The sequence below is a fragment of the Pyrus communis genome, chromosome 3 (assembly GCF_963583255.1).
Source record: "Pyrus communis chromosome 3, drPyrComm1.1, whole genome shotgun sequence".
NCBI classification, from domain to species: domain Eukaryota; kingdom Viridiplantae; phylum Streptophyta; class Magnoliopsida; order Rosales; family Rosaceae; genus Pyrus; species Pyrus communis.
This window is the reverse complement of record NC_084805.1, coordinates 10,465,549-10,492,633: the sequence shown is the minus strand read 5'-3', so window position 1 is coordinate 10,492,633 and position 27,085 is coordinate 10,465,549. Positions and strand designations below refer to the sequence as shown.

The 27,085-nt window shown below is 37.5% G+C and overlaps 2 protein-coding genes across 4 annotated transcripts; one reads left to right on the top strand and one right to left on the bottom strand.

Annotated features, from left to right (window-relative positions):
- Nucleotides 1–8,695: 8,695 nt before the first annotated feature.
- Nucleotides 8,696–10,323, top strand: LOC137728721 (caffeoyl-CoA O-methyltransferase-like). The gene is made up of 5 exons (XM_068467470.1): nt 8,696–8,867; nt 9,083–9,162; nt 9,316–9,460; nt 9,581–9,712; nt 9,846–10,323. Exons 1-5 carry the CDS (start codon nt 8,775–8,777, stop codon nt 10,137–10,139), a joined length of 744 nt encoding a protein of 247 aa, XP_068323571.1. The 5' UTR covers nt 8,696–8,774; the 3' UTR covers nt 10,140–10,323.
- A 2,568-nt stretch (nt 10,324–12,891) lies between these two features.
- LOC137728722 (small ribosomal subunit protein uS9-like) lies at nt 12,892–14,627 on the bottom strand. 3 transcript variants are annotated; one of them, XR_011067937.1, is made up of 3 exons: nt 14,096–14,627; nt 13,622–13,668; nt 12,892–12,991 (listed from the first exon to the last, which is right to left on the bottom strand). XR_011067937.1 is itself a non-coding variant. In XM_068467471.1 (2 exons), the coding sequence occupies exon 1, from the start codon at nt 14,563–14,565 to the stop codon at nt 14,128–14,130; it is 438 nt and encodes a 145-aa protein (XP_068323572.1). In that variant the 5' UTR covers nt 14,566–14,627; the 3' UTR covers nt 13,103–13,668; nt 14,096–14,127. The 3 variants fall into 3 exon arrangements, 1 of the variants encoding a protein (XP_068323572.1); XR_011067936.1 differs by lacking the exon at nt 12,892–12,991 and having other exon boundaries at nt 13,100–13,668; nt 14,032–14,627; XM_068467471.1 differs by lacking the exon at nt 12,892–12,991 and having other exon boundaries at nt 13,103–13,668.
- Nucleotides 14,628–27,085: the final 12,458 nt, after the last annotated feature.

The window sequence follows — 27,085 nt, the reverse complement described above, 5'->3', positions numbered from 1 at the left end:
TGTAATTGGGCTAGGGCCTTGGTTTTGTGTCCTAAAGTGCATACAAGGCCTTCAAAGTGGCTAAAAAATACGGACGTTTAAGATTAGGAAAGGTTACCAAAACGGGAAACTTAGGGTTAACTTTCCTACTTCAAGTAGGAAACCTTGTTTGAGTAGGATTCCTCGTTTTGGTAAGAATTCATCGTTGGAGTAGGAATTCGTCGTTTCTTCACGTCTTCAACTCATTCATTCCTCTTTCGCTCCAAAAGACTCCAATTTGCATCTTCTTGCACACTTTGACCTTATAATCTGAAAATACACAAAAATGGCCTTAAACACTAAAATAACTAAATAAACACAACATAAATGCACGAGAACAAGCTACTTAAGTCGCATGAATATGCTCCTATCATGTATGTTGGCGGTGATCGATAGCTCTATAAAAAGCCAAGGCGACGCGTCCACCGATTCAAAGAGCCGGATTTTTCGGCGTAAGTTAGGCGACGCTCCCTCGGCTTTTCAGAAAACGCGTTCAACTTTGTCAAAAGATTTCTGACAAAGCTGAAAACACGTGGAGACCATCATCGCAACTACACATCTTTAGCAGACAAGCGCAAAGTTCGGCGACGCTTTCTCTGCTTTTCAGAAGACGCGTGCAGCTTTGTCAAAAGGAGCCGCATCTGCACTACCACGTGTCGTTCAGAAAGCGAAGGGGCGTCGTTCAGAAATCGAAGGGGCGCCTGCTCAGAAATCGAAGAGGCGTTTTCAAAGATCGAAAAGGCGCCACTATTTCAAAAAGCCGGAATTGCGGGATCAAAACGTTTGTCGACAAGGGTAAAAAGTACCACCACTTGATATTATCTCTATATATGTCGACCTTCGTCTTTTATGGCAGGGCAAACCTGAAGAAAATGCCCAACTCTCTCTCACCTCTGAGGGCGCACTCCCAGCAAAGCCTTTCAAAATACTCAATTCTTTCTTCTTCCCCAAAGATGATACCAGATGCCTGGAGTACAGATGACCCAGGAGGAAACAGCACAACAAATACATGTGCTGATTCATTCACCGCTTCTTCAAAAGCAAAGGTATCTCATATCATCAAGGTCAAAAGCAAAAGTATCTCATATCATGCTCTTTCCCTGTCTTTTTCTTTGTCCTTGTTCTTACTCGCATGGCAAAGTAAAAGAAGCAATCAGCCGGCACTTGGAGTCAGTCTTCCGATCTGGAGCCAACTGCCTGGAATCTATTCCTGATTGCTTACCTAGCGTTGCTCTCGAGTAGTCATCTTCAACGGTTGATACACTTCCAGAGAAGGGACCACTTCTGCAAAGGGGAGCGAGTAAGGCAAGTGAAAATGATACATTGAAGCATGTGGAGACAAACTTAGGCTGAGTTATCCTCCAACCCTTTTCAATACGAATTGGAAAGATTGAACAAAGAAACAGACCAAAGGAGTAAGCTCAGACCTTCGGAGGAGACCAAAAGAACCATCCTGCTGCCCAGTTCAAGAAGTAGCACAAAGGAAAATCAACGATGGGCAGAAACCAGTTCAAGAGTAAGCCTGTGGAATCACAAAGATCAAAGCCTCAATGCAATTACCAAGGAGAAGATGGAATTTACACTCTATAACCAGATTTGCGTCTCTAAACTCTTCTCTTTGTTAATTACATTATGCCATGTTTAATATGTTTAGTTGCTTTTTGTGTGTTTACTTATGTTTTGTGTGAATCCATGCTTAAAACATTGAGGACAATGTTTGATTTAAGTGTGGGGGGGTAACTAAACTAAAGTGTTTTGATGCAAATTCGTAGGGTTTTATCCACCATAACTTCTAATGTTGTTCCTTGCTGTTTTAAGGTGTTTTTAAGTTGTTTTAGAGTGTTTTAGTGTGTTTTGTTTTATAATTCGAAAATCCCATAAAAATTTGAAAAATTGTTTTGAAAAACCCAAAAAGAGTTGTTTTAAAAGTCGTTTTTGTGTGTTTGTGTCTTAGGGTACCTTCCAACACAATGATAAGGATTTGGTTTATAATTGCATGACGGTTAGAAAGAGTTATAAACATAGAGAAAAGTTTGATTTACTCTTGGTATATGCTTGGTTATGGTTATAATGTATGACTTCACATGCAATCATAAAAGAAAAATTCGTTTTTGTAACATGCTTGAAGGAAGAAACTCAAACAAACGCTACATCCCTGTGAGACTCGAGCCATTACTTTCTTTGGAGAGTTATTTTCTGTGATTTTTTATTTTCTAAAGTTGTTGCATGATCTCATTATTCCTTGCTTGGTTGCTACTTAGAATGCAATTGTATCATGATAGAACTAAATGCTAGAACTCATGCCCATTTCATTCAAAGCATGTTATTGATTTGCATAACACATATTCAAGAAGAAGTTGTGTAGTGACCACCACCATAGCCAAATAGCCTTACTTCCCATACTTCGTATATGTTGTAAGTTTTAACCCCGTTGAGCCTTGCTTAGCCTTTATTCTTTGTTTACCCACATTTTCCTCACCTAGCCTAGTTTAGGACAATCCCCACCCTTGTTCTTAAAAGATAGTGAGCATGACTTAATTGAATTCCTTTTGAGTTACATTATGAAAGAAAATAAGTGTGGGGGAGAGAATGTTTAAGTGTTTATGTTTTGAGATTCAAAAGAAAAGAAAAAGAAAAGAAAAAAAAAAAAAAGAGAAAAGAAAGAAAAAAAAAATGAAAGAATAAGTGATTGAAGAAAGGTTCCAAAACACCAATTCTGGGCGTAAATTGTCTAAATTCTCCCTTTTTGTTCAAAAGTTGAGTTTTCATTCAAAAGTGAATTCTAAGTTGATTCAAATGCTTTGCTCACTATTTCTTTAAAAACCTTTGTTTTCCATATCCCTTCTTTGTTATCCACATACCCCAAGCCCCGTTACAACCCTTGACTTCTATCTTGAGTGTTGTGTATTTTAATTTGTGGAGTTTGAACTTGGTATGAGCATATGGTATCACTGGTTCTCGCGTCTAAGTAGTAGCATTCCATTCATGAGATCATATCTAAACATGCTTATTAACTCCAGAAATTGCTTCCTTTGAAATACATATATGTGAGTGTTCGTTTTTATGATTACATCAATCTTCTCACATATACCTAGTGTAGGGTGTGTAGTCAGAAAATCTGTGTGAAAAACGAGAGTACATCTAGTAAGAAATTGAGGGAATTCTCTAAGGCATGTTACTACATTCAAAACATGGTTTTAAATGCTTAATTGTGAACTAGTATGTGGTGACTATGAGTAAGAATGTACTTAAGTGTAAAGATGGCTCAAATCTGTGAGAATAATGATTTTTAATTTGTCATGTGCATTGGAAGTCCCTGATACGATTGTTGGAAGGTGTAGGTTGTGTTTTGTTCTTTTTGTTTTGTTTTTCTGTTTTGCTCGAGGACTAGCAAAAGCTAAGTGTGGGGGTATTTGATAGGAGCATATTTATGCGACTTAAATGGCTTGTTCTCGTACATTTACGTTATGTTTCTTTAGTTATTTTAGTTCTTTATGCTTCTTTTGTGTGTTTTCAGGTTCTAAGGGCAAAGTATGCAAAAGAATGCCTTTTGGAGCCTTTTGGAGCAAATTAGAGATTGGAATGGATATCATATGCTTGGAGCCAAAAGGATGGACGAAATTGAAGACTTGAAGTAGGAAAGTTAAATCCTAAAAAGACCTCATGTTTGAGCATCATTGAAAACTCCTACGCATTTTAGAACACAAAAACAACATTCCTAGCAACCTTAGGACATTGTCGTGTGTTTCCTTGTGTCTCCCTTCCTTGCCATGCAAGGAAGGGCTTTGTTCCCTATTTTAAATACTTAAACACTACCACTTATCATTCACCACTTATCATATCATACATTCATTTATCACTTATCATAATCATTCACTTATCACTTAACATATCATACACTTATCACTTATCACTCATAATCATCTACACATTTCAACCATTTAAACACATGTACTTCACCTACAACATCCACCTACTTCACCTACAAATGACATAGCCATATGTTCCCTCCACTACTCCTATAAATACCCTTGCATTCATTCACTCCCCACTCCATCTCCATTTCTCACACCACAACTAACACAAACACTTCCCCTTAGAATCCAAAACCGTGAGTCCCCCTTCCACTTCTCCTCCATTGCTTCCATTTCCACCACTCCTCTACCATTTCCATAATCCCCCAAACCTCACCTTAGACCTTGTGCTACAATAACGAGGAAGATAAGAGGGCCTAAACGTTCATACAATTCAAGTTTGAGTTGTTGGAATGTTTAGGTGTTTCTTTGATTTCAAAGTTTAAATTCAATTCTCTTTGTTTTGTACGTATGAGGAATGGAAGAGAAGAGTGCCTAAACGTTCATACAATTCAAGTTTGAGTTGTTGGAATGTTTAGGTGTTTCTTTAATTTCAAAGTTATGAGGAAATAAAACCCCCTTTAGCTAGGGGGTGATTCGAAACTATGTTTATATTTGCAATATGAATTGATTAACTTTCGTTGGAATTTCATAAGTTGTTGATTCAATTTGTTTAACCGTTTGATTGATAACTTATTTATGTATGTTTATTAAGAATGCGCGCTTAATTTTCATGCATGAATATGACGCTAGAATATAAGTGAATTTCACCTAATCGTTACGAACTTATATTCACAAGTAGTGGAGGTTGCTTATAAACAATCGCGTTAAACGAATTCTTGGCATAAGTTTCATGCGTATTCCATAGTAACGAATGCCTCGTCAACACTTATAGTTTTCATGTTGCTTAATGATCTTTGATTGTATCTTTATTGTGCTGTTCACGTAAAGGACTTTTGGAGAATGTTGTGAATTGCGTTGCGCTAACCCATCCAATTCATTAACTTAAGGAAAACTTGACGGTTAATTTAAGCGGACCTAATTAACCCGGAGTGTTGAGTTTCATAATTTATCGAAAGACCAACTGAGAATCAATCTTGTATGCAAGTGTAACATGTGTGGAGAAGAACCCCTTGGCTATTCCACCATCCATATTTTCATCACATTTATATTTACGTTTTGCCTTTAATTACAATTTGTGCAATTTAGCTAATTTCGTCAAATCAAACCCCCCATTTGCTTTCCTGTTCTTTAGTGCTTAGAATATGTTTAGTTTATGTTTTAAAGTATTTTTTTTTGTTTTTTGGTTTGTCTTAGTGTTTTAAACTTTAATTTTGCATTCTTTGAGTCTAGTTTAGTGTTTTAACTTTATTTTACGTTTTTGAGTCAGTTTCCAAGAGATTTGCAATCCCTCCTAATCCCCGGTCCAGAACGATCCCTACTTATACTTATACTACAAATCGACAAAAAAAGGGTTTAATTTGTGTGCGTATAAATCTCGCATCAGGCCCCTAAGGGGGGTGGATTGTAACATCCCACATCGCCTAGGGGAGTGATCCTTATATGTATATTCTCATCTCTACCTAGCACGAGGCCTTTTGGGAGCTCACTGGCTTCGGGTTCCGTAGGAACTCTGAAGTTAAGCGAGAAGGGGGCTAGAGCAATCCCATGATGGGTGACCCACTGGGAAGTTGCTCGTGAGTTCCCAAAAACAAAACCGTGAGGGAATGGTAAGCCCAAAGCGGACAATATCGTGGTACGGTGGTGGAGCGGGCCCAGGAAGTGATCCGACTCGGGTCGGGATGTGACAATACAACTATAGCCCTAGGGTTTAATCTCACTGATATGATAATGTACTAATGTTTTTTTTTTTTTAAGGTGGACAACTGGTGGCAAGCTAGGGTTATCCACCTTTTCTGGGGGGCCAGGAAGACTCACAGAGACATTTCAGCCTCCTCTTGGCCACGAATCTAGCTTCCACACTAGCAACGGGTTTCGAACCTGAGACCTCCAGTTTTTAGTTTTAAGTCTTGTAATTCACCATTTACCATTGGGCCACTAGCTCATGGCTATGTACTAATGTTTTATTAGGTATGTAATACTTGAAAGACAAATGTGTTTTTATGTTTTGAAGTAATATTTATGTGACAAAGTGGTATGAAGATACTAATTTAATTTTATGTTTATCATGTGATTATTTATTAAAGTATCATATTTTTTTTTAATGGGTAAAGGATCGGGCCATATTACCAATTAATATTAATAGGTCGAGTTCGGGTTGAGTTATATTACTCATTCATTTTAAAGGGTGTTACACGACATGTAACATCCCACATCGCCCAGGGGAGTGATCCTTATATGTATATTCTCATCTCTACCTAGCATGAGGCCTTTCGGGAGCCTACTAGCTTTGGGTTCCATGGGAACTCCGAAGTTAACCGAGTTCGTGTGAGATCATTCCCAGGATAGGTGACCCATTGGGAAGTTCTCGTATGAGTTCCCAGAAACAAAACCGTGAGGGCGTGGTCGGGGCCCAAAGCGGACAATATCGTCCTACGGTGGAGTCGAGCCCGGGATGTGACAATTTGGTATCAGAGCCTAACCCTAGCCGCATGTGTGCCGACGAGGACGTCGGGGCCTTAAGGGGGGTGGATTGTAACATCCCACATTGCCCAGGGGAGTGATCCTTATATGTATATTTCCATCTCTACCTAGTATGAGGCCTTTTGGGAGCTCACTGCCTTCGGGTTCCATCGGAACTCCGAAGTTAAGCGAGTTTGCGCGAGATCATTCCCAAGATGGGTGACCCATTGGGAAGTTCTCGTGTGAGTTCCCAGAAACAAAACCGTGAGGGCATGGTCGGGGCCCAAAGTGGACAATATCGTGCTACAGTGGAGTCGAGCCCAGGATGTGGTGGGGACCCGGGCTGGGATGTGACACGACACGTTATCATGTATGTCAAGAAAATGACATGAACACGAAAAACACGACACAAACACCAGTCTAAATTGCCAAGGCTAGATATAATAGAGAAAAATAGTGAGGATTATTTTTGCACTCATATTATTTCAAATAATAAAAGAAAGCAATGATGCTCTGCCTAAGACGTAAGCACACTTATCAAATCTCGTAAATATTGTCTATTTCACAACATGAGTTATCATTTTTCTTTTCTTTTTTAATATAAAAGACAAAAGAAGGTTCAAAAGTGGAAGAAAGGAGGAAGTGGTCACCTACTGCGACGCCTAAAAGCCAAGTCCATCCCACTCCCACCAACTTATGTTTTAAATTGGAATGAAAGTGGATCCTACCTAACCATGTTAAATTCTATTTTTTTAATGGAGTAACCAAGTTAGCTTTTTGAAATTGATTAACTAACTAAGCTCAATATATATAATTATAGCAATAATGTCATTCTTACCATGTTTTTGTATCACAATTGTATACCACTTTAGGTGACATCTGATGTGTACAGTCACATTATCTAAACTAATTAGCATTTAATTTCAAAATATTAATCAATAATTAAGAAAAAGATTGTTAATTAAATGATGATTGTGGTATACGAGGAGTTTCTTCTGCACCTAAGATCATTTAAGTGTTTTAATTAATAAAAAGATTGAAATTAAATAATGTAGCTTGTCCAACCCATCTACCACCTAAGATGGTAAAGAAATGTGGTATAAAATTGTAGTAAGAATAGCATTACTCTAATTATAGTCCAAAACATGAAAGTGTCAAGTCATACATGATAATACACCAAGGAAATTGGTCATCCATTCCAAATTTTTCACAAACATGATGCATGTTCGAATTCTGTTTGACTCTTTATAGAAAAAAAAGTTCACTTTTTTTTCTTATATTACAAATCACTGTTTGAGACATGTGAACTTCTAGGAAAAAAACTTCGAATTGGAAGGGTGATCCTCCCGGTGAATGTGAAAATATGTTATAGAAATTACAATAAGAAAAATTTATGATTACTCTTAAATTACAATTCCGTGAAATGAGGCATGACTTTTTATATGTGAAAAATCAAATAATTTTGGTTTCAAGTGTACTTTTAAAATACATAGTATAATACTATAAATTCCACATTGTGCAGTTTCTCTCATACGTTTTCGTGAAGAAATCTTAGTGAGTGTATTATTTCCATTTGATTAGCAAATTGTGGCTGCAATTCCACCAATATAAGGCAAAATAATGATGACGTGATAGCCACAAAAGATGGTGTCACCAAATTAGATTTTGATTTTTTTGATTTTGAAATTAAATATAAACATTAACTAATAATTTTTTACTGTAAAATATATGACAAAGAATAGAATGTGAAGATTATGAAAAATGGGAAGACCTCATCCCACCAAAACCCAACCACAACACGTCCTACAACCGATGATGATACCATTCACCAGATCGGTGGGCCCCGATTTGCAAAGCATTGAGTCTTATTCCACGAACTGGATCCCCTCTTGGGCTTTGTAAAATGAGTCTCCTGAGTAAAGGATCCGGACCACTAAAATTTGATCTAACAGATACAATTATTATAATTTTTAGAGAAGTCCCTTATTTGGAGCTGTTGGATTAAATTTCAATGGCCTGAATCATTTGCTCAAGAAGCTCAGTTTACAAAGCTTAGGAGGGGATCCTGTTCCCTTATTTCCAAATTAACTCACAAATCTTGAGAGCCCAGCCAGCCACTCACCAACCCCGGACCGGTTCCTGGTGGCAGGTCCAACCAGCCATCCGGTTTGAACCGGAGACTGCACTCCATATATATACCCATTCTTTCCTCTTTAACAATTCAGGTTCATCTTCCTGTGTGAAACCTTTTAGTCATATAAGAGAAGAAAATCTGGTGCTATCCAAAGCGAAGTAAAAGAAAAAAAACACAGAGCAGCAATGGCCGCCAATGGAGAGGAGCAGCAAACTCAGGCAGGAAGGCACCAAGAGGTTGGCCACAAGAGCCTTCTCCAAAGTGATGCTCTTTATCAGGTATATATTTTCGTAATCTTGAGGGCGATTTTTGATTCGAGCAATCATAATCTAATATAAACTACCACGATGGAATAAAATGGAATATAAACTTGGGTGTCAAGGGAAAACTTCCCTCGTCAACTTGGCTATGCGTAGGCATGCAAAAATTGGAAGGTGGTTAAGGTTGATGACGAAGCTCATGCTTTGGATTTTGGGTTTTTATTTTTGTGCAGTATATACTGGAGACAAGTGTGTACCCAAGGGAGCCTGAATCCATGAAGGAGCTCAGAGAAGTGACTGCAAAGCATCCATGGTTTGTGAATTTTCATTTAATTTTCATCAATTACCTAATTAAATTCATTAATTTCAGTTTTTTTTTTTTTTTTTCTGGGAGATTAATTTTCAGATTTTTTTTTCTTAATTTGTTGTTTATAATTTCAATTTTTTTTTTATGGAAAATAAATAGGAATATCATGACCACATCAGCTGACGAAGGCCAATTCTTGAACATGCTTCTCAAGTTGATCAATGCCAAAAACACCATGGAGATTGGAGTCTACACTGGCTACTCCCTCCTTGCCACTGCCCTTGCCATTCCTGATGATGGAAAGGTCAATTTTCATTGCCTCACCTTCAACAAAAAGAATACCTAAAAATATTAAAAAAATAAAATCATAAAACTTGAAACTTATTAACAGTTTTGTATATTGATTGATTTGGAACTGTCACAGATCTTGGCCATGGACATCAACAAAGAAAATTATGAATTGGGTCTTCCGATAATCGAAAAGGCTGGTGTTGCCCACAAGATCGACTTTAGAGAAGGCCCCGCCCTCCCAATGCTCGACTTATTGATCGAAGATGTAAGTATCAAATTTTCCAAAATTGTTCGCCTAATAATCTAATATTTTATCTCGTTATATCCGAGGAGACAATGTACCATCATGGTACGTGAAACGCTTTCTTTGGAATTCAGAATTAATGTTGGTATTGCAGAAGAAGAATCATGGGTCGTACGATTTCATATTCGTGGACGCAGACAAAGACAACTACATCAACTACCACAAGAGGCTGATTGATTTGGTCAAGGTTGGGGGTCTCATTGGCTACGACAACACCCTATGGAATGGGTCTGTGGTCGCGCCCCCTGATGCTCCACTCCGCAAGTACGTCAGGTACTACCGGGACTTCGTGCTCGAGCTCAACAAGGCACTCGCTGCTGACCCTAGGATCGAGATTTGCATGCTTCCTGTTGGTGATGGCATCACTCTCTGCCGTCGGATCAAATGATCGACCAACCCTAATTGGTCTGCCAATTATGCATATATGATGAAGAAAAATGGTGTTTCTTTTTATTATTTTTCTTAATTTACTTTGTATTTTGGATTGATCGTGAATGTTCATGTGGGAGAATTATTATAAGGCAAAATCCCATGTCAAAATTTGCTGCCATAATTTACTTTCTAGTTGCTTTTGCTTTCTGGGTTAAATTTTGTTTGACGTAAACATGGAAGTGTCCTTCTATTACAGTTATAGAGAGGAGTGTTAGCTCTTACATCACGGCATAGTTTCGAACCCCGTCGAATTTCTAATCTAACATCTAATTTAACAAATCTATCGTTTGATAAAAAACAAAAAAGAGTAAAAAATGACTTAATAAGAATCTTCTAGTTGAAGAATTTCAGAAATAAAAAATCAATAGAAATTTGTCATTGTAGGGCTTGTGGTTATGGTGCGGGACTCCATCCACCAACTCACCAACTCACCAACTCACCAACCATTTTTGTTGACAGCCTTTCTTGTTTGTTCATATTTGACCTTTTGTTCTCTATAATTCTTTCCTTTTCTATTAAAAATTTTCGCCACGATAATTCATTTTTTCACAGATCGAAAATATTCATAGAGGCATTTCAACCTCTCCTTAGACATCATCGTGTGATTCATAAGCGTCAGGAATCAAAATCAGGACGTACCGTGTGAAATAAAAGCCTGTAATTAGTCCCCAACTATTGAACCACTCTGTGGTGGTTTCTCTATAATTCTTTTAGGTTGAGACTTGGTGAACGACTTTAATCTCATATATGTTAAAAAAAAAATATATCAATAATGTTTGAGGCAATATTTTGCATCAAGTTTATCCGCCCAAAACTCTCAAATTAATGTTGTACGCATGGTTAGAGGCTTATTTGTTAGAAATATTAAGGTTCTGAAAGTAGGTTCATAATTGAATAAAATTGGCATATTATTTAATAGAGAAATTAGGTTCTTGACACACCTCGACTCGGAATATCTACTAGGATCCCGAATCGAGCCGTGTTGGCCGACATCTGGAAGGTGACGAAGCCATAAAGTGTGATAATTTATAAAATGTGAATAAATTAAAATCTAAAGTACTATGTATCACGCGTGAAATGGGTCCAGACCCGTTCACCACGCACTCGTTCCCAGAAACAAAACCATGAGAGCATGGTCAAAACTCAAAGTAGACAATATCGTGCTACGGTGGTGGAGCGGGCCCAGGATGTGATGGACCCTGAGCTGGAATGTGACAATTCTCATAACTAATTTTTGTTAGAAATAATTGAGGTTCAAAGTAGGTTCATAGTTGAATAATTTGGGCATATTATTTAATATAGAAATTAGGTTCTCATATTCCTAATTTTTCTATTTCATTAATTGAAACTTTTTTTTTTTAGCAAATCTTTTTAATTTTTATTCACGTTATTATTTCAATAATAAACATTTACATGTCAACATATTTAAATCTTTTAATTAAAAATTATTTAATCATTTTCAAATAGATCAATTTAGTGTTGTTGTTGTTGTTTTTTTTTATTTTCTTTTTTTAGCAAACGATATTATCTCCATTAAGAAGAGGGGGTGGGCTTAGCCTTACAATATGCTACCAATAATATGGTTCAAAATCGCATTTGGTGAAAATCAAACATAAGACCTCTCGTTTACAAGTTAAAAAGAATACTAGTAGACAGTAGTAGTAAGTGGCAAATCAATTTAGTATTCGAAATGTTACATTGATATATTTATATTTATGACTAAATTTTGTCATAATTTCTTTTTTTTTACTTTAGGGTAAATTACATATCACCACCTTGGGTTTAGATGTAATTGCAACATCACATATCATCTTTAAAACATTTCAATCTCATACATTCGTTTTATTTTAGTTACAATTTATACACCTAGTAGTTAAACCATCAATTTGATCGTTAAACGATGACATGGTAAATGTGGATTTCATATTTTTACTAATATGTCAATTAATTATGTCATGTGAATAAAATTTTTTTTTTTTTTCTTTTGAAGTTTCTTAGATTAATGGGACATAAATTAACAAGATCTTTTTGCAGGATTTTCAAAGTTTGTTATGCTTTAGATTTAATTAGTGAAAATTGTAGAAAGTAGTTTGATCAAATATCTAAAAGCCATGAATGTTTGGTATAAAAATTTCAAATAAAAATTCCCCAAATCATAAGTTGCCATATGATACTATAGAGAAAAAATGACATGAAACGCGTCTCAATTGGGGTTGAACGCAAGAAACATTATAAGCTTATCGGAAGTTTTTCTTTTGTGTTTTATTTTATTCAAACAATATTGGGGAAGGTACGTCCAACACATGACCTTGAGGCTTGAATGCCAGAAAAGCTCTTAATCAATAAAACTATATTGAAAATTTTATTCGAACTGAACTGACTGAAGTTTTCCTGTATTTGGAGCGGAGAATCCAACAAAGATAACATTAGATTAAACTGCCGATTTGCTTTCTGAACCATCAATTTCTCTTTCAACTTTTAAATTGAAAAATTAAAGATTTAAACTAATTTTTTTGACCGATTTGCCCCTACTGTTAATTTTTTATTCATTCTATCTAAATTTTTATTAAATTGAAACATGCACACAATATGTGAAAATAGTTTGTTCACTTCATTTTTTTAAATAATTGAAAACTTCAGATTTCTAAATACAAGCCTATGCAAATATATGTGATTCTATAACTTTTGCGTCTGAAAATCTTACAAAATGACGCTTTTGTCCACAAAGGAGAGTCACATGATGTGCACATGATAAGAATTAACATTAATTTGGATGAAATATATGAAAAACTAATGGTAAGTGAAAAATAGGCCAAAAAATTAGTTTTAAGTCCTTAATTTTCCAATTAAGAAGTTCAGGAGGAAATCAAAAGTTAAGTAATAGTTTAGGTACACATTGGCAATTTAGCCGATAACATTTTGCAAGATTAAAACTCCTCTCTACACCCAAACTCTCTTTGAAATAAGAAATACTATTCTTACCACCTATTAGAGAGACGAGGCTATATGCATAACAAACCCTACCTCTATTAGAGAGATTGTACAAATGATGGTACAAATAAATTGTAAGTATAGCATTACTCGTTTGAAGACCATCACACATACTTCGTAAGGTCGGTCGAGCCAAATAGGCTGCTCAAGATTTTTTCCACATTGCACACGTGTAACACATAACTGCAAAAACTAAAGCATGTACGATAACAAAGACATCTATGGCACATGGTGAAATAGTATACAAAATCAATTCATAACATTAGATATGCACGAACCAGTGCCAAAAGGCTTATCAATGACATCTTGATAATCAAACTAAAAACTTTTTGTACCCAAAATAGACCAAACCTAAGTAAACCATGCATTACAACGCAAAATCTTTCTTCTATCGACATCCATCAAAACAAACCAATTTCCACCTCAGACAGTTTATACACCACAAAACTTACGGCGAGTCTAATGAATCACAGAAAACTGGGGGACTGCATTGCCTGGAACAAAAACAACGTATAATCAGTAAAGCATAGGAGACCGGGGGACGAAATTGCCTGGAACAAAAACATTGTATAAATAGTAAAGCATAGGAGACCGGGCGCCGGCATTGCCCGAACGAAACATTATACATATGCTAAAGCATACTAAGCCACACAAATAGAAATACTGAAGATTAAGCATTTTAAGCAAGCCAAAACACACTAGTTTATCCAAAGGATTAAGCCACGCAGCAAAATAAACTAGTAATTAATTGAACCATGTCATACTTAATATGGTAACCATTCAATATCCAACATACTCAAAAACAACAACAAAGTCTCGATGATCAAAATTCTGCAAAATTATAAAATACCCATTACCTTCCAACTTCTTAAATCAAAGTCAATAAGCTTTAAACCCTAAACCGAAACAAAGAAGCTAAACCTATCCATCTTTCGCTTTCCATTTGCCCCAAATCAACGGTAAGACTTCTGGAATCTAGCACGAGCACCACGACCACCGAATTTCTTGGGCTCGCAGCGCCTCGGATCAGCAACAAGGAGTGTCCTGTCATACCTGACCAGAATGTCCTTAATCTCCTTCTTGCTCTGCTCATCCACATATTTCTGGTAAAAAGCGACGAGAGCTTTGGCGATGCTCTGGCGGATGGCGTAGATCTGGGAGGTGTGACCGCCTCCCTTGACGCGGATGCGCATGTCGACACCGGCGAAGCGCTGTCGTCCGAGGAGTAGAATGGGTTCGTAGGCCTTGAAGCGGAGGATCTCGGACTCGACGAGCTCGATTGGGCAGCCGTTGATCTTAATGAGGCCACAGCCGCGCTTGCAGTATGTGACGGCGACAGCGGTCTTCTTGCGGCCAAAACACTGCACTGACTCGATTGCGAGAGTCGACATTGCTAGGGTTTGATTGTACTCTGAATTGAATAATGAAAAACCCTAGACCTACAGGAAGTGGTGGTCTGGGCAAGTGAGGGTATTTATATAATGGCCTTAGGTGATTTCTGTATGGACCTAATGGGCTGATGGGCTAAGTTAATGCCTATATACTTTTATTTTGAAATATTTTGGGCTTGTTGGGCCTGATAGGCTAAGCTCACACCCAAATCTGCATCCACTAAAAAGTTTAGTAATTATATCTGGCGTTTCTAAGGTGCAGACTTTGCGTGTGGACCAAAATCCAATGGTCGTGATTTGACGAGCTTACGATAGAACTGTGTTGTTGTAACCTGCGCAATTGAAAACCTTTTTATATGTTACTCATTCGGTATGCTTTTGGCAGAGAGAGGGCGAGCTGAGGGATTCTTCGCGTGTTCAAGAGGGATAAAGAGGCACAGAGAGGGATGTGTTGTGAGCAACCGATTCAGGTGGATTGAAGCTCTGTTTCGATTATGACCAGGTAATCCCATACCTTTATTTTTTTTGGTTCATTGGTGTGTTTTTGTCAGAGAGAATGAGAGGTTAAGGTCATCTTCGCGAGGGAAGAGAGGCAGAGAGAGGGAGCTGTTGAAGGGTAGGGGTGTTCAATTAAGGTGGATTGAAGCTAACTTTCGATTATGACTCGATAAATCCTATGTCTTTAATCTTTTTTGGTTCACTGAGTGTGTTTTTGCTTGAGAGAGAAAAGCATAGTTGAGCATTGTATTCACATGGAAAAAGAAGCAAAGAGATAGAGTTGTGAAGGGTGTTATGGAGCAAAAAATAATCCCAAAAATTATGGAGCTGACACATAGATTATTTCCTAAGAAAGACAAGACTACCCCTATTAAATGAGCAGGAAGCATCTCATTCACCACGCGCAATTGAGGTGAAGCAGACAGAGATCAATGACTGCTTAAGGCACCCCTGCCCGTAGGAAGAGTCAAAGGTATTTATGATAGGATAATTCCTTATTCTTATAATAAATACATTCTTAATCAGAGAAGACCTCTTTCAAGTAAGTAATCCTAGTCCCATCAATTTAGGATATTTACCTAATTACTCCAAGATATTTATTTACACAAATATCTTGGAATATTCCACCCAAAATACCACATAGGGCGTGCCCTATAGGTGATAGGAGCATATTTATGCGACTTTGTTAGCTTATTTCCTTGCATTTAGTGAGTTAGTTTCTATTTATTATGGTAATTTAAGCTATTTTCGTGTGTCTGTTGGTTCAATTAGCTAAAGTGGCAAGAAAATGCAATTTAGAGCATTTAGAGCAGTTTTGGGCTTCGAATGGATAGCACATGCATGGAGCAAGGTGGATGGACGAATTTGAAGTTCAAGAAAGGCTAAGAATTTGCTAAAGAGATGGAAGAATTAATTCAAGACAAAGAAGATATGGAGCTCAGCAAGAAAGAAAGAATGTTAGCCAAGTTACTTTATTTTCTCCTAACCCTATTCTAATCCTACACCACCTAGGTTCTAGCTACAAGGAGGATCCCTAATTATATTAGGACATTTAAATAAATGATTCAAGAAGGCCTAATCCCATTCCTAAAGGGAGTCGCACCTATTTCTTCCAGAAAACCCTTTCCCTTGCCGTGCAAGGCATTCCCCTTTCCTCTAGGATCTGCCGCACCTCTCTTTCCCTTTTCTTCTTGGATTCTGACATTCATGTACCTTTTTTCCTTGTGGATTTGGAGTGCAAATCTTTCCCATAAATTTAATTAATGTCGTGCCTTTTCCCTTTTTACAAAGATATGTTTCTGCCGCACAAAAGGGAACAACCATTCATCCATCTATCACCATAATTCACACCAACCATCCATCACACACAAGAACCCAATTTCATACACAAACACCCTTGTGTCGCAGCCTTGCAAGGAGAAAGGAGAGGAGACCCTTGGAGCCGTGCCCTACCATTCATGTTTGGATTGTTGGAACGTTCTTATGTGTATTCTATCTTTTGTTTATAATGTTTAATTTAAGTTATCTTTGTTTAAGTGCGAACATGAGGAGCTAAACTCGTTTTGGCTAGAGGAGAATTCAAAGCCATGAACATATATGTGATATGAATTGATTTCATCCAATTATTGTTTCGTAAAACATGAATGTGATTTACTTATTTGTTTGATTGATAACTTATTCTTGTATGTTGATTAAGGATGCAGACTTAGTTTGCATGCATGAATTTGATGCTAAAATATAAGGGAATTTCACCTAATCGTTATGAACTTATATTTATAAGTAGTGGAAGTCACTAGTCATGATTATGTTAAGTAAATCCATGGTAGAAGTATCATGCTTTTCATAGTTACAGATGCCTTGTCAATGCTTATGATTTTCATAGAACTTAATGATCTTTGATATGTATCTCTATCATGTTGTTCATATAGGGAACTTGATAAGAATAATTTGATTGCGTCGCTGAGTCCAATTCAATGAAATTAGGGAAATCCGAGAGTTAATTTGTGCAGTTCACAATTAATTTAGGGTATTGTCATTCATGGTTTGTTGGAATAATAATTGGAAATCGATTTGTATGCATATATGTCATGTGTGGAGAAGGACCCTCTAGCTAGCCTATCACTCATCAATTCACCCAAATTCGTATCAATTTGCTTTGTTTTTGTAATTTGTTAGTTTAAGTTTTAAATTCGTCAAAACTAATCCCCCTCTTTATATTTCATGTTTACTTAGTTAGAACCTGTTTAGATTTGTTTGTCACATCCCGGCCCGGGGCGAATCACTTCCCGGGCCCGCTCCACCACCGTAGCACGATATTTTCCGCTTTGGGCTTACCATTCCCTCACGGTTTTGTTTTTGGGAACTCACGAGCAACTTCCCAGTGGGTCACCCATCATGGGATTTCTCTAGCCCCCTTCTCGCTTAACTTCGGAGTTCCTACGGAACCCGAAGCCAATGAGCTCCCAAAAAGCCTCGTGCTAGGTAGGGATGAGAATATACATATAAGGATCACTCCCCTGGGCGATGTGGGATGTCACAATCCACCCCCCTTAGGGGGCCGACGTCCTTGTCGGCACACACGCGACCAGGGTTAGGCTCTGATGCCAATTGTCAAAAACAAAACCGTGAGGGAATGGTAAGCCCAAAGCGGACAATATCGTGCTACGGTGGTGGAGCGGGCCCGGGAAGTGATCCGCCCGGGGCCGGGATGTGACATTGTTTCTTTTAGTGTTTTGAGTCAAAGTTAAATCAAAATTCGTCCAAAGGCATCTTTAGTTTCTATTTGAGTCAATTTGCTTGTTTTGTGTTGTTTTGAGTCATTCTAGTTTGTTTTGAGCCATTAGAGTCTAGTTTTCTGTTTTTGAGTCTAGTTAGTGTTTTAGAGTTTAAAATTAAGTAGATTAGCATCTCTTCTAATCCCAGCCTATAACGATCCCTACTTATTCATACTACAACTACATAAAAAGGGTTTAAGTTTGTGTGCTATTTTATATCACATCAAATTTACGGCGCCGTTGCCGGTGATTAGCAAAATTGCTAATCCCCCTTTGTTTTTGTTCATGTCTTTTAGTTTTGGTTTCTGATTTTTGTTTTATTGATTTTAGGTACTAGTTTATGACTCGAAGTTCCCAACCTGTTCGTGCACATATCTTGGAGTTTGACGACGATTTTGAGCGAACTTTGAGAAGAAAAAGGAAAGAGCCAGAACCTAATCCACCTAGTTCTAGCTCTGAATCTGAGTTTGAAGAATAAGAAGAGGAAGAGGAAGAACCACTTATGGATGTGGATAATTGAACAATCAAGGAACTTTTAGCCTCGGGATTGGACAATGCCGTACCCCTATGCATTCAATATCCTAGGGCAGCTTAAGGCAAGACCGAGGAGTTCGAATTGAAGTCTAGTTTACTGCATCATATTCCCAAATAACATAGGCTGTCCATGGAAGATCCAAACAGGCACTTAAAGGAATTCGAAGTGGTATGCTCAAGCATGACTCCAATCATCGTAAATGGGAACATTTTGAAGATGAAAACTTTTCCATTCTCTCTTTTGGAAAAGGCTAGGGATTGGTTGATGTGAAAATTAACTTGACACACAAATTAAACCCTAACGTTAACAATTGTAGTACATATGTAAGTAGGGATCGTTCTAGACCGGGGATTAATTAGGGATGCTAATCAACACAAATAAGACTTAAAAACACTAAATTAGATTCTATAAACTCAAAACACTCAAAAAAGCAACAAACAATAAAAAAGACTCAATTCTAGACCTAACAAGTGGTTTTTACGAAAATAAGACTTAACTTGACTCAAGAGACTAAAAGAAAACAAATTTTGACTCAAACAACAAGACTCAATGGAAGGGGGATTGTTTTTGATGAAGTTAAAACTTAAAGCAGAAACTTTGCATAAAACACTTTATAAAAACGAATTTGGTGAATTGAAAATAGTGAAAGGCTAGTTAGAGGGTCCTTCACCACACATGACATATGCATACAAACCAATTTCCAGTTATTATTCCTTTAGACTATGAATGACAACACCCCAAGTTAACCATGATAACACAAATTAACCATCAGATTTTCCTTAACTCATTGAATTGGATGGAATGCGCATCGCAACCAAATTATCCTTATCAAGTTCCCTAACTATGAAAAGCATGATAGAAAGACATATCAAAGGTCATTAAGTTCTTTGAAAACCATAAGCATTGACGAGGCATTTGTAACTATGAAAAGCATGATACTCATGCCAAAAATTTACTTAAACAATCATGACTAGTGACTTCCACTACTTGTGAATATAAGTTCATAATGATTAGGTGAAACTCCCTTATACTCTAGCGTCAAATTCATGCATGCAAATTAAGTGTCGACCCTCAATCAACATACATAAACAAGTTTTGATAACTCAGATAAGCAAATCACATTCAAGACTCAAGAAACAATAACTGGACGTAATCAATTCATATAAAACATATAATCATGGCTTCGAATTCATCTCCAACTATAAAGAAATTAGTTCCTCATGTCTTTAAAAACATAAAACCAAATTAAAACAAACATTGAAACAAATCTAAGGATAGAGAGAACCAAGAACGTCCCAGCAATTCCAATGCCAAGAACCTCCTTGGATTTGCAAGCCACGACACAAAGCTCATTCCTTCCTTCCTTATAAGAACGCACAAATCTCCAAGAATTCTCCAAGAAACTTGCGGCACTCACTCCCTTTTCTCTAAAATATATCTGAATATATCGGTGCATTCCCCTGACATAGGCCCATAAATATATTTATATAGGCTAGGCATGGCATAAGCTGAATAGGAATTGAATTGTGCAACCAAAACCAAGTGGAATGGGTTAAAACAACCAGAAACCAAAAGGAATTAGGATAGAAAGGTGCGACAGAAATTAAAGCTTCTAGAAAGAATGTTTTAGAATAGATTTCTGACTCCAAATCAACAGCACATGCGGCAAAGGTGTAGGAGAGGAATTACAACTCCCAATCCACCAAGGAATGGCATATATGCGGCACACAATGGATAAAACTTCTAGAATCTGAATTATGTATTTAAATGTATAATTAATCCCTTCTAAATAGCTGGAATTAAGGCCCAAACTGATTTGGATAAGATAAGATAGGATAACGCTAGATTTAGGAAAAGATAAGGTTGGTTAGGATAGGATAAGATAAGGTTTGTTTGGATAATGTTAGGATAAGGTCCCTTCTTTATAGCTAATTCCTTATCTTCAAAACTTCCAATTTTGATTCTCCAACTCTTTAGCACATTCCTAGACACCTTTGGTCTTCAAATTCGTCCATCCATTTGGCTCCAATCATAAGCTATCCATTTCATACCCAAAACTGCTCCAAAAGGCCCAAAATTGCCTTTTCTTGCCATTTTCGCCATTTGAACCTGAAAACACATGAAAATAGCTTAAAACACTCTAATAAGTAGAAACTAACTATGTAAATACAAGAAAACAAGCTAACTAAGTCGGATAAATATGCTCCTATCAAATGCCCCCACACTTAGCTTTTGCTAGTCCTCGAGCAAAACAAAACAAAACATAACCTAGACCCTCCAACATTTACCTTAGGGATTTCCAAATGCCATGGGTTTTCCATGGAAGATCCAAACAAGTACTTAAAGGAATTTGAAGTGGTATGTTCAAGCATGACTCTAATCACCATAGATGGGAACATTTTGAAGATGAAAGCTTTTCCATTCTCTCTTTTGGAAAAGGCTAAGGATTGGTTATACGAATTGGCACTTGGAACCGTCACCTCTTGGGAAAGCATGAAGAGAGCATTCTTAGAGAAAATTTTCCCAACTTCGAGAGTCATTCTTTTGAGGAAGAAGATTAGTGGAATTCAACAAAACCAAGGATAATCCTTTCCAGCATATTATGAGCGTTTCAAGACTCTAGTTGTATCATGCCCTTAACATCAAATGAAAGAAGAGCTTCTAATTCAATATTTCTACGAAGGACTTCTTCCAATTGAGAGACAAATGTAAGATGCCTTGGCAGGAGGTGCTTTGGTTGACAAAACACCAATTGATGCCAAGACCTTAATTGCAAATCGAGCCTTGAATGCACAACAATACAAGGGAGGTGGACAAAAAGAACCCCCACGACAACAACAATAAGTGAATGAGGTAAGTGCAATTTCAGAAATTTAATCTCAATTGGCTAATCTCACTGTTCTTGTGTCACAGGTTGTTGATGGATCCAAAGTGCAAAGAGCAAGTGTTTGTGGCGTGTGCATTATGCAAGGACATTCTAATGATCAATGTCCTCAATTGATTGAGAATGGAGGATGGGAAAGTGCCAATGTCGTGGGTTATCAAGGCCAAATCAACCAAGGCATGATCCATACGCCAACACTTATAATACGGGTTGGAGAGATCACCAAAACATGAAGTGGAGGGAGACTCAACAAACTCAACAACAAGGAGGATTTTGACAGCCACACCCTAGGATTTTTCAAAGGCCATTTGCACCAATGCAACCTCACCCACCTTCGACCCATCCAAATTTAGGTATGTCTTTGGATAATGATAAAGTTATTCAATTACTCACCTCTTTGATGCAGGGAGTACAAAATCAAACCAAAGAGATGCAAAATCAAGCTAAAGAGGTGGATGAATTGAAGAAGCAAATGGGGCAAGTAGCAGAATTCATGGGACAGTTTAGAAAACAAGGAAAACTGCCTAGTTCAACCATTGTGAATCCAAGGGAAGGATTTGAAACCGCCAAGGCTATCACATTAAGAAGTGGCAAGGAAGTTGGAACCGACCCACAACCATCCAAATCAAGCCAAAAGGAGGATGAAAATCTACAGCATGAAGAGGAGGAACAAGACAAAGCCACGGCAAGGGTAGAACAACCCTTACCGCAGCCACCTAGGGAACCTAAACCATCCAACATAGGTAAGTTAGGTCCAAGTTTGGTTAATTCTAACCCTATTCCACCAAATGTGCCTTTCCTTCGAAGATTTATGCAATCTAAGAAAGAAGAGAGTGACAAGGACATTCTTGAGAAATTTAGAAAGGTGCAAGTCAATATCCCGCTCTGTGATGCAATCAAACAAGTTCCAAAGTATGCCAAATTCTTGAAAGAGTTTTGCACAACAAGGAAAAGGATTTCGAACAAAGAAGTGGTAAAGGTAAGTGAGAATGTTTCAGCAGTTTTATAAAGGAAATTGCCTCCTAAATGCAAAGATCCAGGTAGTTTTACAATTCCTTGTGTCATTGGCAATACTAAGTTTAAGCATGCCATGTTAGACTTAGGTGCATCCATTAATGTCATGCCTTACTCTATTTATGCATCGATGAACTTAGGAGAGCTAAAAAATGATGGAGTTATTATTTAATTAGCTGATCATTCTAATGCATATTCGAAAGGTGTTTTGGAAGATGTTTTGGTGTAGGTTAATCATTTAATCTTTCCAGTTGATTTCTATGTGCTTGAAATGGAGGATTCGGCCTATTCCACACCTTTGCCAATCCTACTTGGGAAACCTTACATGAAAATAGCCTGCACCAAGATAGATATGTTCAAGGGGACGTTAATAATGGAATTTGATGGCGAGATTATTGATTTTAACATTTCTAAAGCTATAAAATATCCTATTGATGATCATTCTTGTTTTTTTATTGATATAATCGATTCATTGGCGCAGGAATATCTTGAAGACCTCAATGAGGATGCCCTTGAAACAACCATTACAAGAGGAATAAGACTCAAAGAACAAGGGACATAACCTATGCACACTTACGGCAGGTATAAAAATTCCCTTGCTATGCCCAATTATGAAGAAGTGGAGATGGTGGCTGCCCTTGAGTCTTTGCCACAACATATTGGTAACTGTCCAATCCCATTTCCAATTCTCGTTTTTACTAATAAGTTATTACCCTCAGTGATTTAGGCACCCTCCCTCGAGCTTAAACCATTACCAAATCACTTGAAGTACGTTTTCTTGGGAGGCCAAGAGACTTTGCCGGTCATAATCTCTTTATCACTCATGGCATTGGAGGAGGAAAAACTAGTTCGGGTGTTGAAGGAGTATAAAATAGCCATTGGATGGACCTTGGCCGACATTAAGGGGATAAGTCCTACAACATGCATGCATTGTATACTTCTAGAGGAAGGGGCTAAACCAACTAGAGAGGATCAACATCAACTCAACCCTCCAATGATGGAAGTTGTGAAAAATGAGATTATTAAGCTTCTTGATTGTTGAGTGATTTATCCAATTTCGGATAGTTGTTGGGTTTCACCTGTTCAAGTTGTTCAAAAGAAATCTGGAGTCACTGTGGTAAAGAATGAAGAAAACGAGCTTGTGCCCACCCGTATCCAAACAGGTTGGAGAGTTTGCATCGATTATAGGAAGCTCAACGTCACCACAATGAAGGATCACTTCCCTTTGCCGTTCATTGATCAAATGCTTGAAAGGTTAGCCGATCATTCTTTTTATTGTTTTCTTGATGGTTATTCAGGATATAATTAGATTGTTATAGCTCCATATGATCAAGAAAATACCACTTTAACTTGTCCATTTAGTACTTTTGCTTATCATCGAATGCCCTTTGGTTTATGTAATGCACCAGCCATGTTTCAAAGATGCGTGGTAAGTATCTTTTCAGATTTTGTCGAGAAGATTATTGAAGTTTTCATGGATGATTTTAGTGTTTTTGCTGAATCATTTGATGATTGTTTAACTAATCTCACTTTAATCTTGAAACGATGCATTGAAACTAACCTTGTTTTAAATTGGGGAAAATGTCACTTCATGGTAAAATAAGGCGTAGTTTTGGGTCACATAACTACCCTCTTCTACTTCGAAAATAGATCTTGTACGCTACTTACCCTCTTCTACATCGGTGAGAGAGGTTTGTTATTTTCTTGAACATGCAGGATTCTATAGACGTTTCATCAAAGACTTCTCGAAGATTTCCACACCTCTATGCTGACTCTTACAAAAGGATGTGCCATTTGTGTTCAATGAAGAATGTGAGAAGGCTTTCAATCACCTCAAGGAGATGCTAACTTCAGCTCCCATCATAGTTCCACCAGATTGGAATCTTCCTTTTGAGCTCATGTGCGATGCCTCTGATTATGCAATAGGAGCTGTTTTAGGCCAAAGGAAGAACAAGCAGCCACATGTCATCTATTATGCATCCCAGACCTTGAATAACGCTCAATTGAACTACTCCACCATTGAAAAAGAACTCCTTACTGTTGTGTTTGGTTTAGATAAGTTTTGTTCTTATTTACTTGGCACTAAAGTTATTGTTTATTCTAACCATGCAGCGTTGAAGTACTTACTCACTAAGAAATAGGCCAAGCTAAGGCTAATTCACTGGATGCTTCTCTTCCAAAAGTTCGATATCGAAATACGAGACAAAAAAGGAAGTGAAAACATGGTGGCTGACCACTTGAGCCGTTTGGTGCATAATGAGGAGCCAGTACCCATCCTAGAAGCATTTCCAGATGAGCAATTGCTGACCATTGAGGTAAGTGAACCATGGTATGCTGATTTGGTGAATTATTTAGTAACTAAACAACTTCCGAGCACCCTAAATAAGCACCAACATGATAAACTCAAAAAGGATGCACGATTTTATGTGTGGGATGACCCATACTTGTGGAAATATTGCTCTGATAGATTCTTCATAGGTGTGTGCACGATTCTGAGTTTAATTCAATTTTAACTTTATGTCACAGTTATGCATGTGGGGATCATTTTGCACACAATGCATAGCCTTTAAGTATTAGAATGTGGATTTTATTGGTCTACTATCTTTAAGGATGCTAGAACTTTTTGTAAGACTTGTGACCATTGTCAAAGAATGGGCAATATAGGTGCAAAAGATCAAATGCCGTTGACCCCTATATTCTCTGTCGAAATTTTTGATGTTTGGGGTATTGATTTCATGGGTCATTTTCCTTCATCTCATGGTTTTAATTATATTTTACTTGCGGTTGATTATGCATCAAAATGGGTGGAAGCAAAAGCCACCCGTACTAATGATTCCAAAGTGGTTGCAGATTTTGTCAAAACTAACATATTTGCCAGATTTGGAATGCCAAGAGTTCTTATAAGTGATGGGGGGTTCCCATTTTTGTAATCAAACCATTGAGTCGCTGCTCAAGAAGTATAACGTCACACATAAGGTTTCAACACCTTATCATCCTCAAACAAGTGGGCAATCTGAGGTTTCTAATCAAGAAATCAAGCAGATTTTGGAGAAGACAGTTGGGCCAACTCAAAAGGATTGGAGCTTGTGTTTAGATGATGCATTATGGGCGTATCGTATAGCCTACAAAACACCAATTGGGATGTCTTCATTTCAGCTTATCTATGGGAAACCATGCCATCTCCCCGTGGAATTGGAGAATAAAGCACATTGGGTAGTCAAAACATTCAATATGGACATAGATATGGCTGGACTTCATAGGAAGCTTCAATTGAATGAGCTTGCGGAGATTAGGAACGAGGTTTATGAGAACGCTCGTATTTACAAGGAGAAAACAAAGGCATTCCATGATAAGATGATTCGTAGCAAGACATTCTCAAAAGGGCAGAAAATGTTACTTTTTAACTCCTACCTTCGATTGTTTCCAGGTAAGTTACGTTCTAAATGGATTGGTCATTTTGTTGTTACTAATGTTTTTCCTTATGGTGCAGTCCAAATTCAAAGTTTAAAGACCGAACAAGAATTCAAAGTGAATGGACATCGTTTGAAGCCTTACTATGAATATTTTGAGGAGCATGTCGTGGAGGATGTACGCCTCCATGCCGTGGGTCCTAGTGAAGCTTAAAAGGAGGTATCGTCCGTCTGGAAGACGTTAAAGCAAGCGCTTCTTGGGAGGCAACCCATGCATTCAAATAAAGAAGACCTAGGAATCTGGCTCCATAACCAGATTTGCGTTCCTTAACCCTACTCTTTATTGCTTTTACTTTGCCATAATTGTCATGTTTGTCAGTTGTGTTGTTTAATTGTTTTCGTGTGAGTCTATGTTTGAAACATTGACAACAATGTTTGGTTTAAGTGTGGGGGGGGGGTGAACAAAGTGTGTTTTTCATGAATTTCATTAGATTTTATCACCTATCACTTCTAAAGTTGTTACTCACTATTTTTAAGTGTTTTTTATTATGTTTTGAAGTCTTTTAATGTGTCTAATAATAGAAAATCCGAAAAGTTTGAAAACAAATTCGAAAAAGCTTTGAAAAACCCAAAAAGAGTCGTTTTTGATGTTTGTTTGTGTCTTAGGGTACTTTCCAACACAATGATGAGGATTTGGTTTTTAATTGCATGACTGTGTAAAACCCATATAGCATGCCAGTTGGAGTCACCTAATGTGACCTGTACGACTGGACCTATTGCTCATTAGTCTAATGCTAGCACATGAGTCAGAGTTACCTAGTGTGACTTGTACGACATGCTGGGTGTAAATATGTACGCTCTAGTGCTACGATCAAGTGATGGCTAACGATAAATCGCGGGTCACCTATGAGTTGAAATTGCTTTATGCAGTCTATACAATAGGCTAGCACCTACTTGGATCCAAGACGAGCGTACAGTGCGGAAGGTGAACATCATGTAAAGGCTGTGCCCTGGCCCGGGACGGGAACATTAACACCGGAGTGCAATAATGATGAGCTCTATATAAATATATGTGCATACCAATATGATGCAACCAAATCAATCACACATAACTCACCTGAACTTACCTGCGCCTCTTGTAGGATCATGTGGCATAATCACAAACTCCTAATAATGCAACAATTAAATATAACGCATTTATATGATGGCGTGCTATGCATAAAACAATTTAAAAACGTTTCTTGAAACCACAAAGTTTATACATACATACATATATATATATATATATGTATATATGTATATAAACAAATGCCCATTCACTAATATGTGGATCGTAAGACTCCCCTGTATGTGAAACAACTATTTTTAGTTAATTAATTAGCACATACACAAGAATCTAAGAATA

Excerpts from the sequence above, each read along its gene's own strand:
- LOC137728721 (XM_068467470.1), top strand. The coding sequence starts at position 8,775 with ATGGCCGCCAATGGAGAGGAGCAGCAAACTCAGGCAGGAAGGCACCAA. Across the intron at positions 9,163-9,315 it reads GTGACTGCAAAGCATCCATG|GAATATCATGACCACATCAG; the intron begins GTTTGTGAATTT and ends GAAAATAAATAG. Across the intron at positions 9,461-9,580 it reads CCATTCCTGATGATGGAAAG|ATCTTGGCCATGGACATCAA; the intron begins GTCAATTTTCAT and ends GAACTGTCACAG.
- LOC137728722 (XM_068467471.1), bottom strand. The coding sequence starts at position 14,565 with ATGTCGACTCTCGCAATCGAGTCAGTGCAGTGTTTTGGCCGCAAGAAG.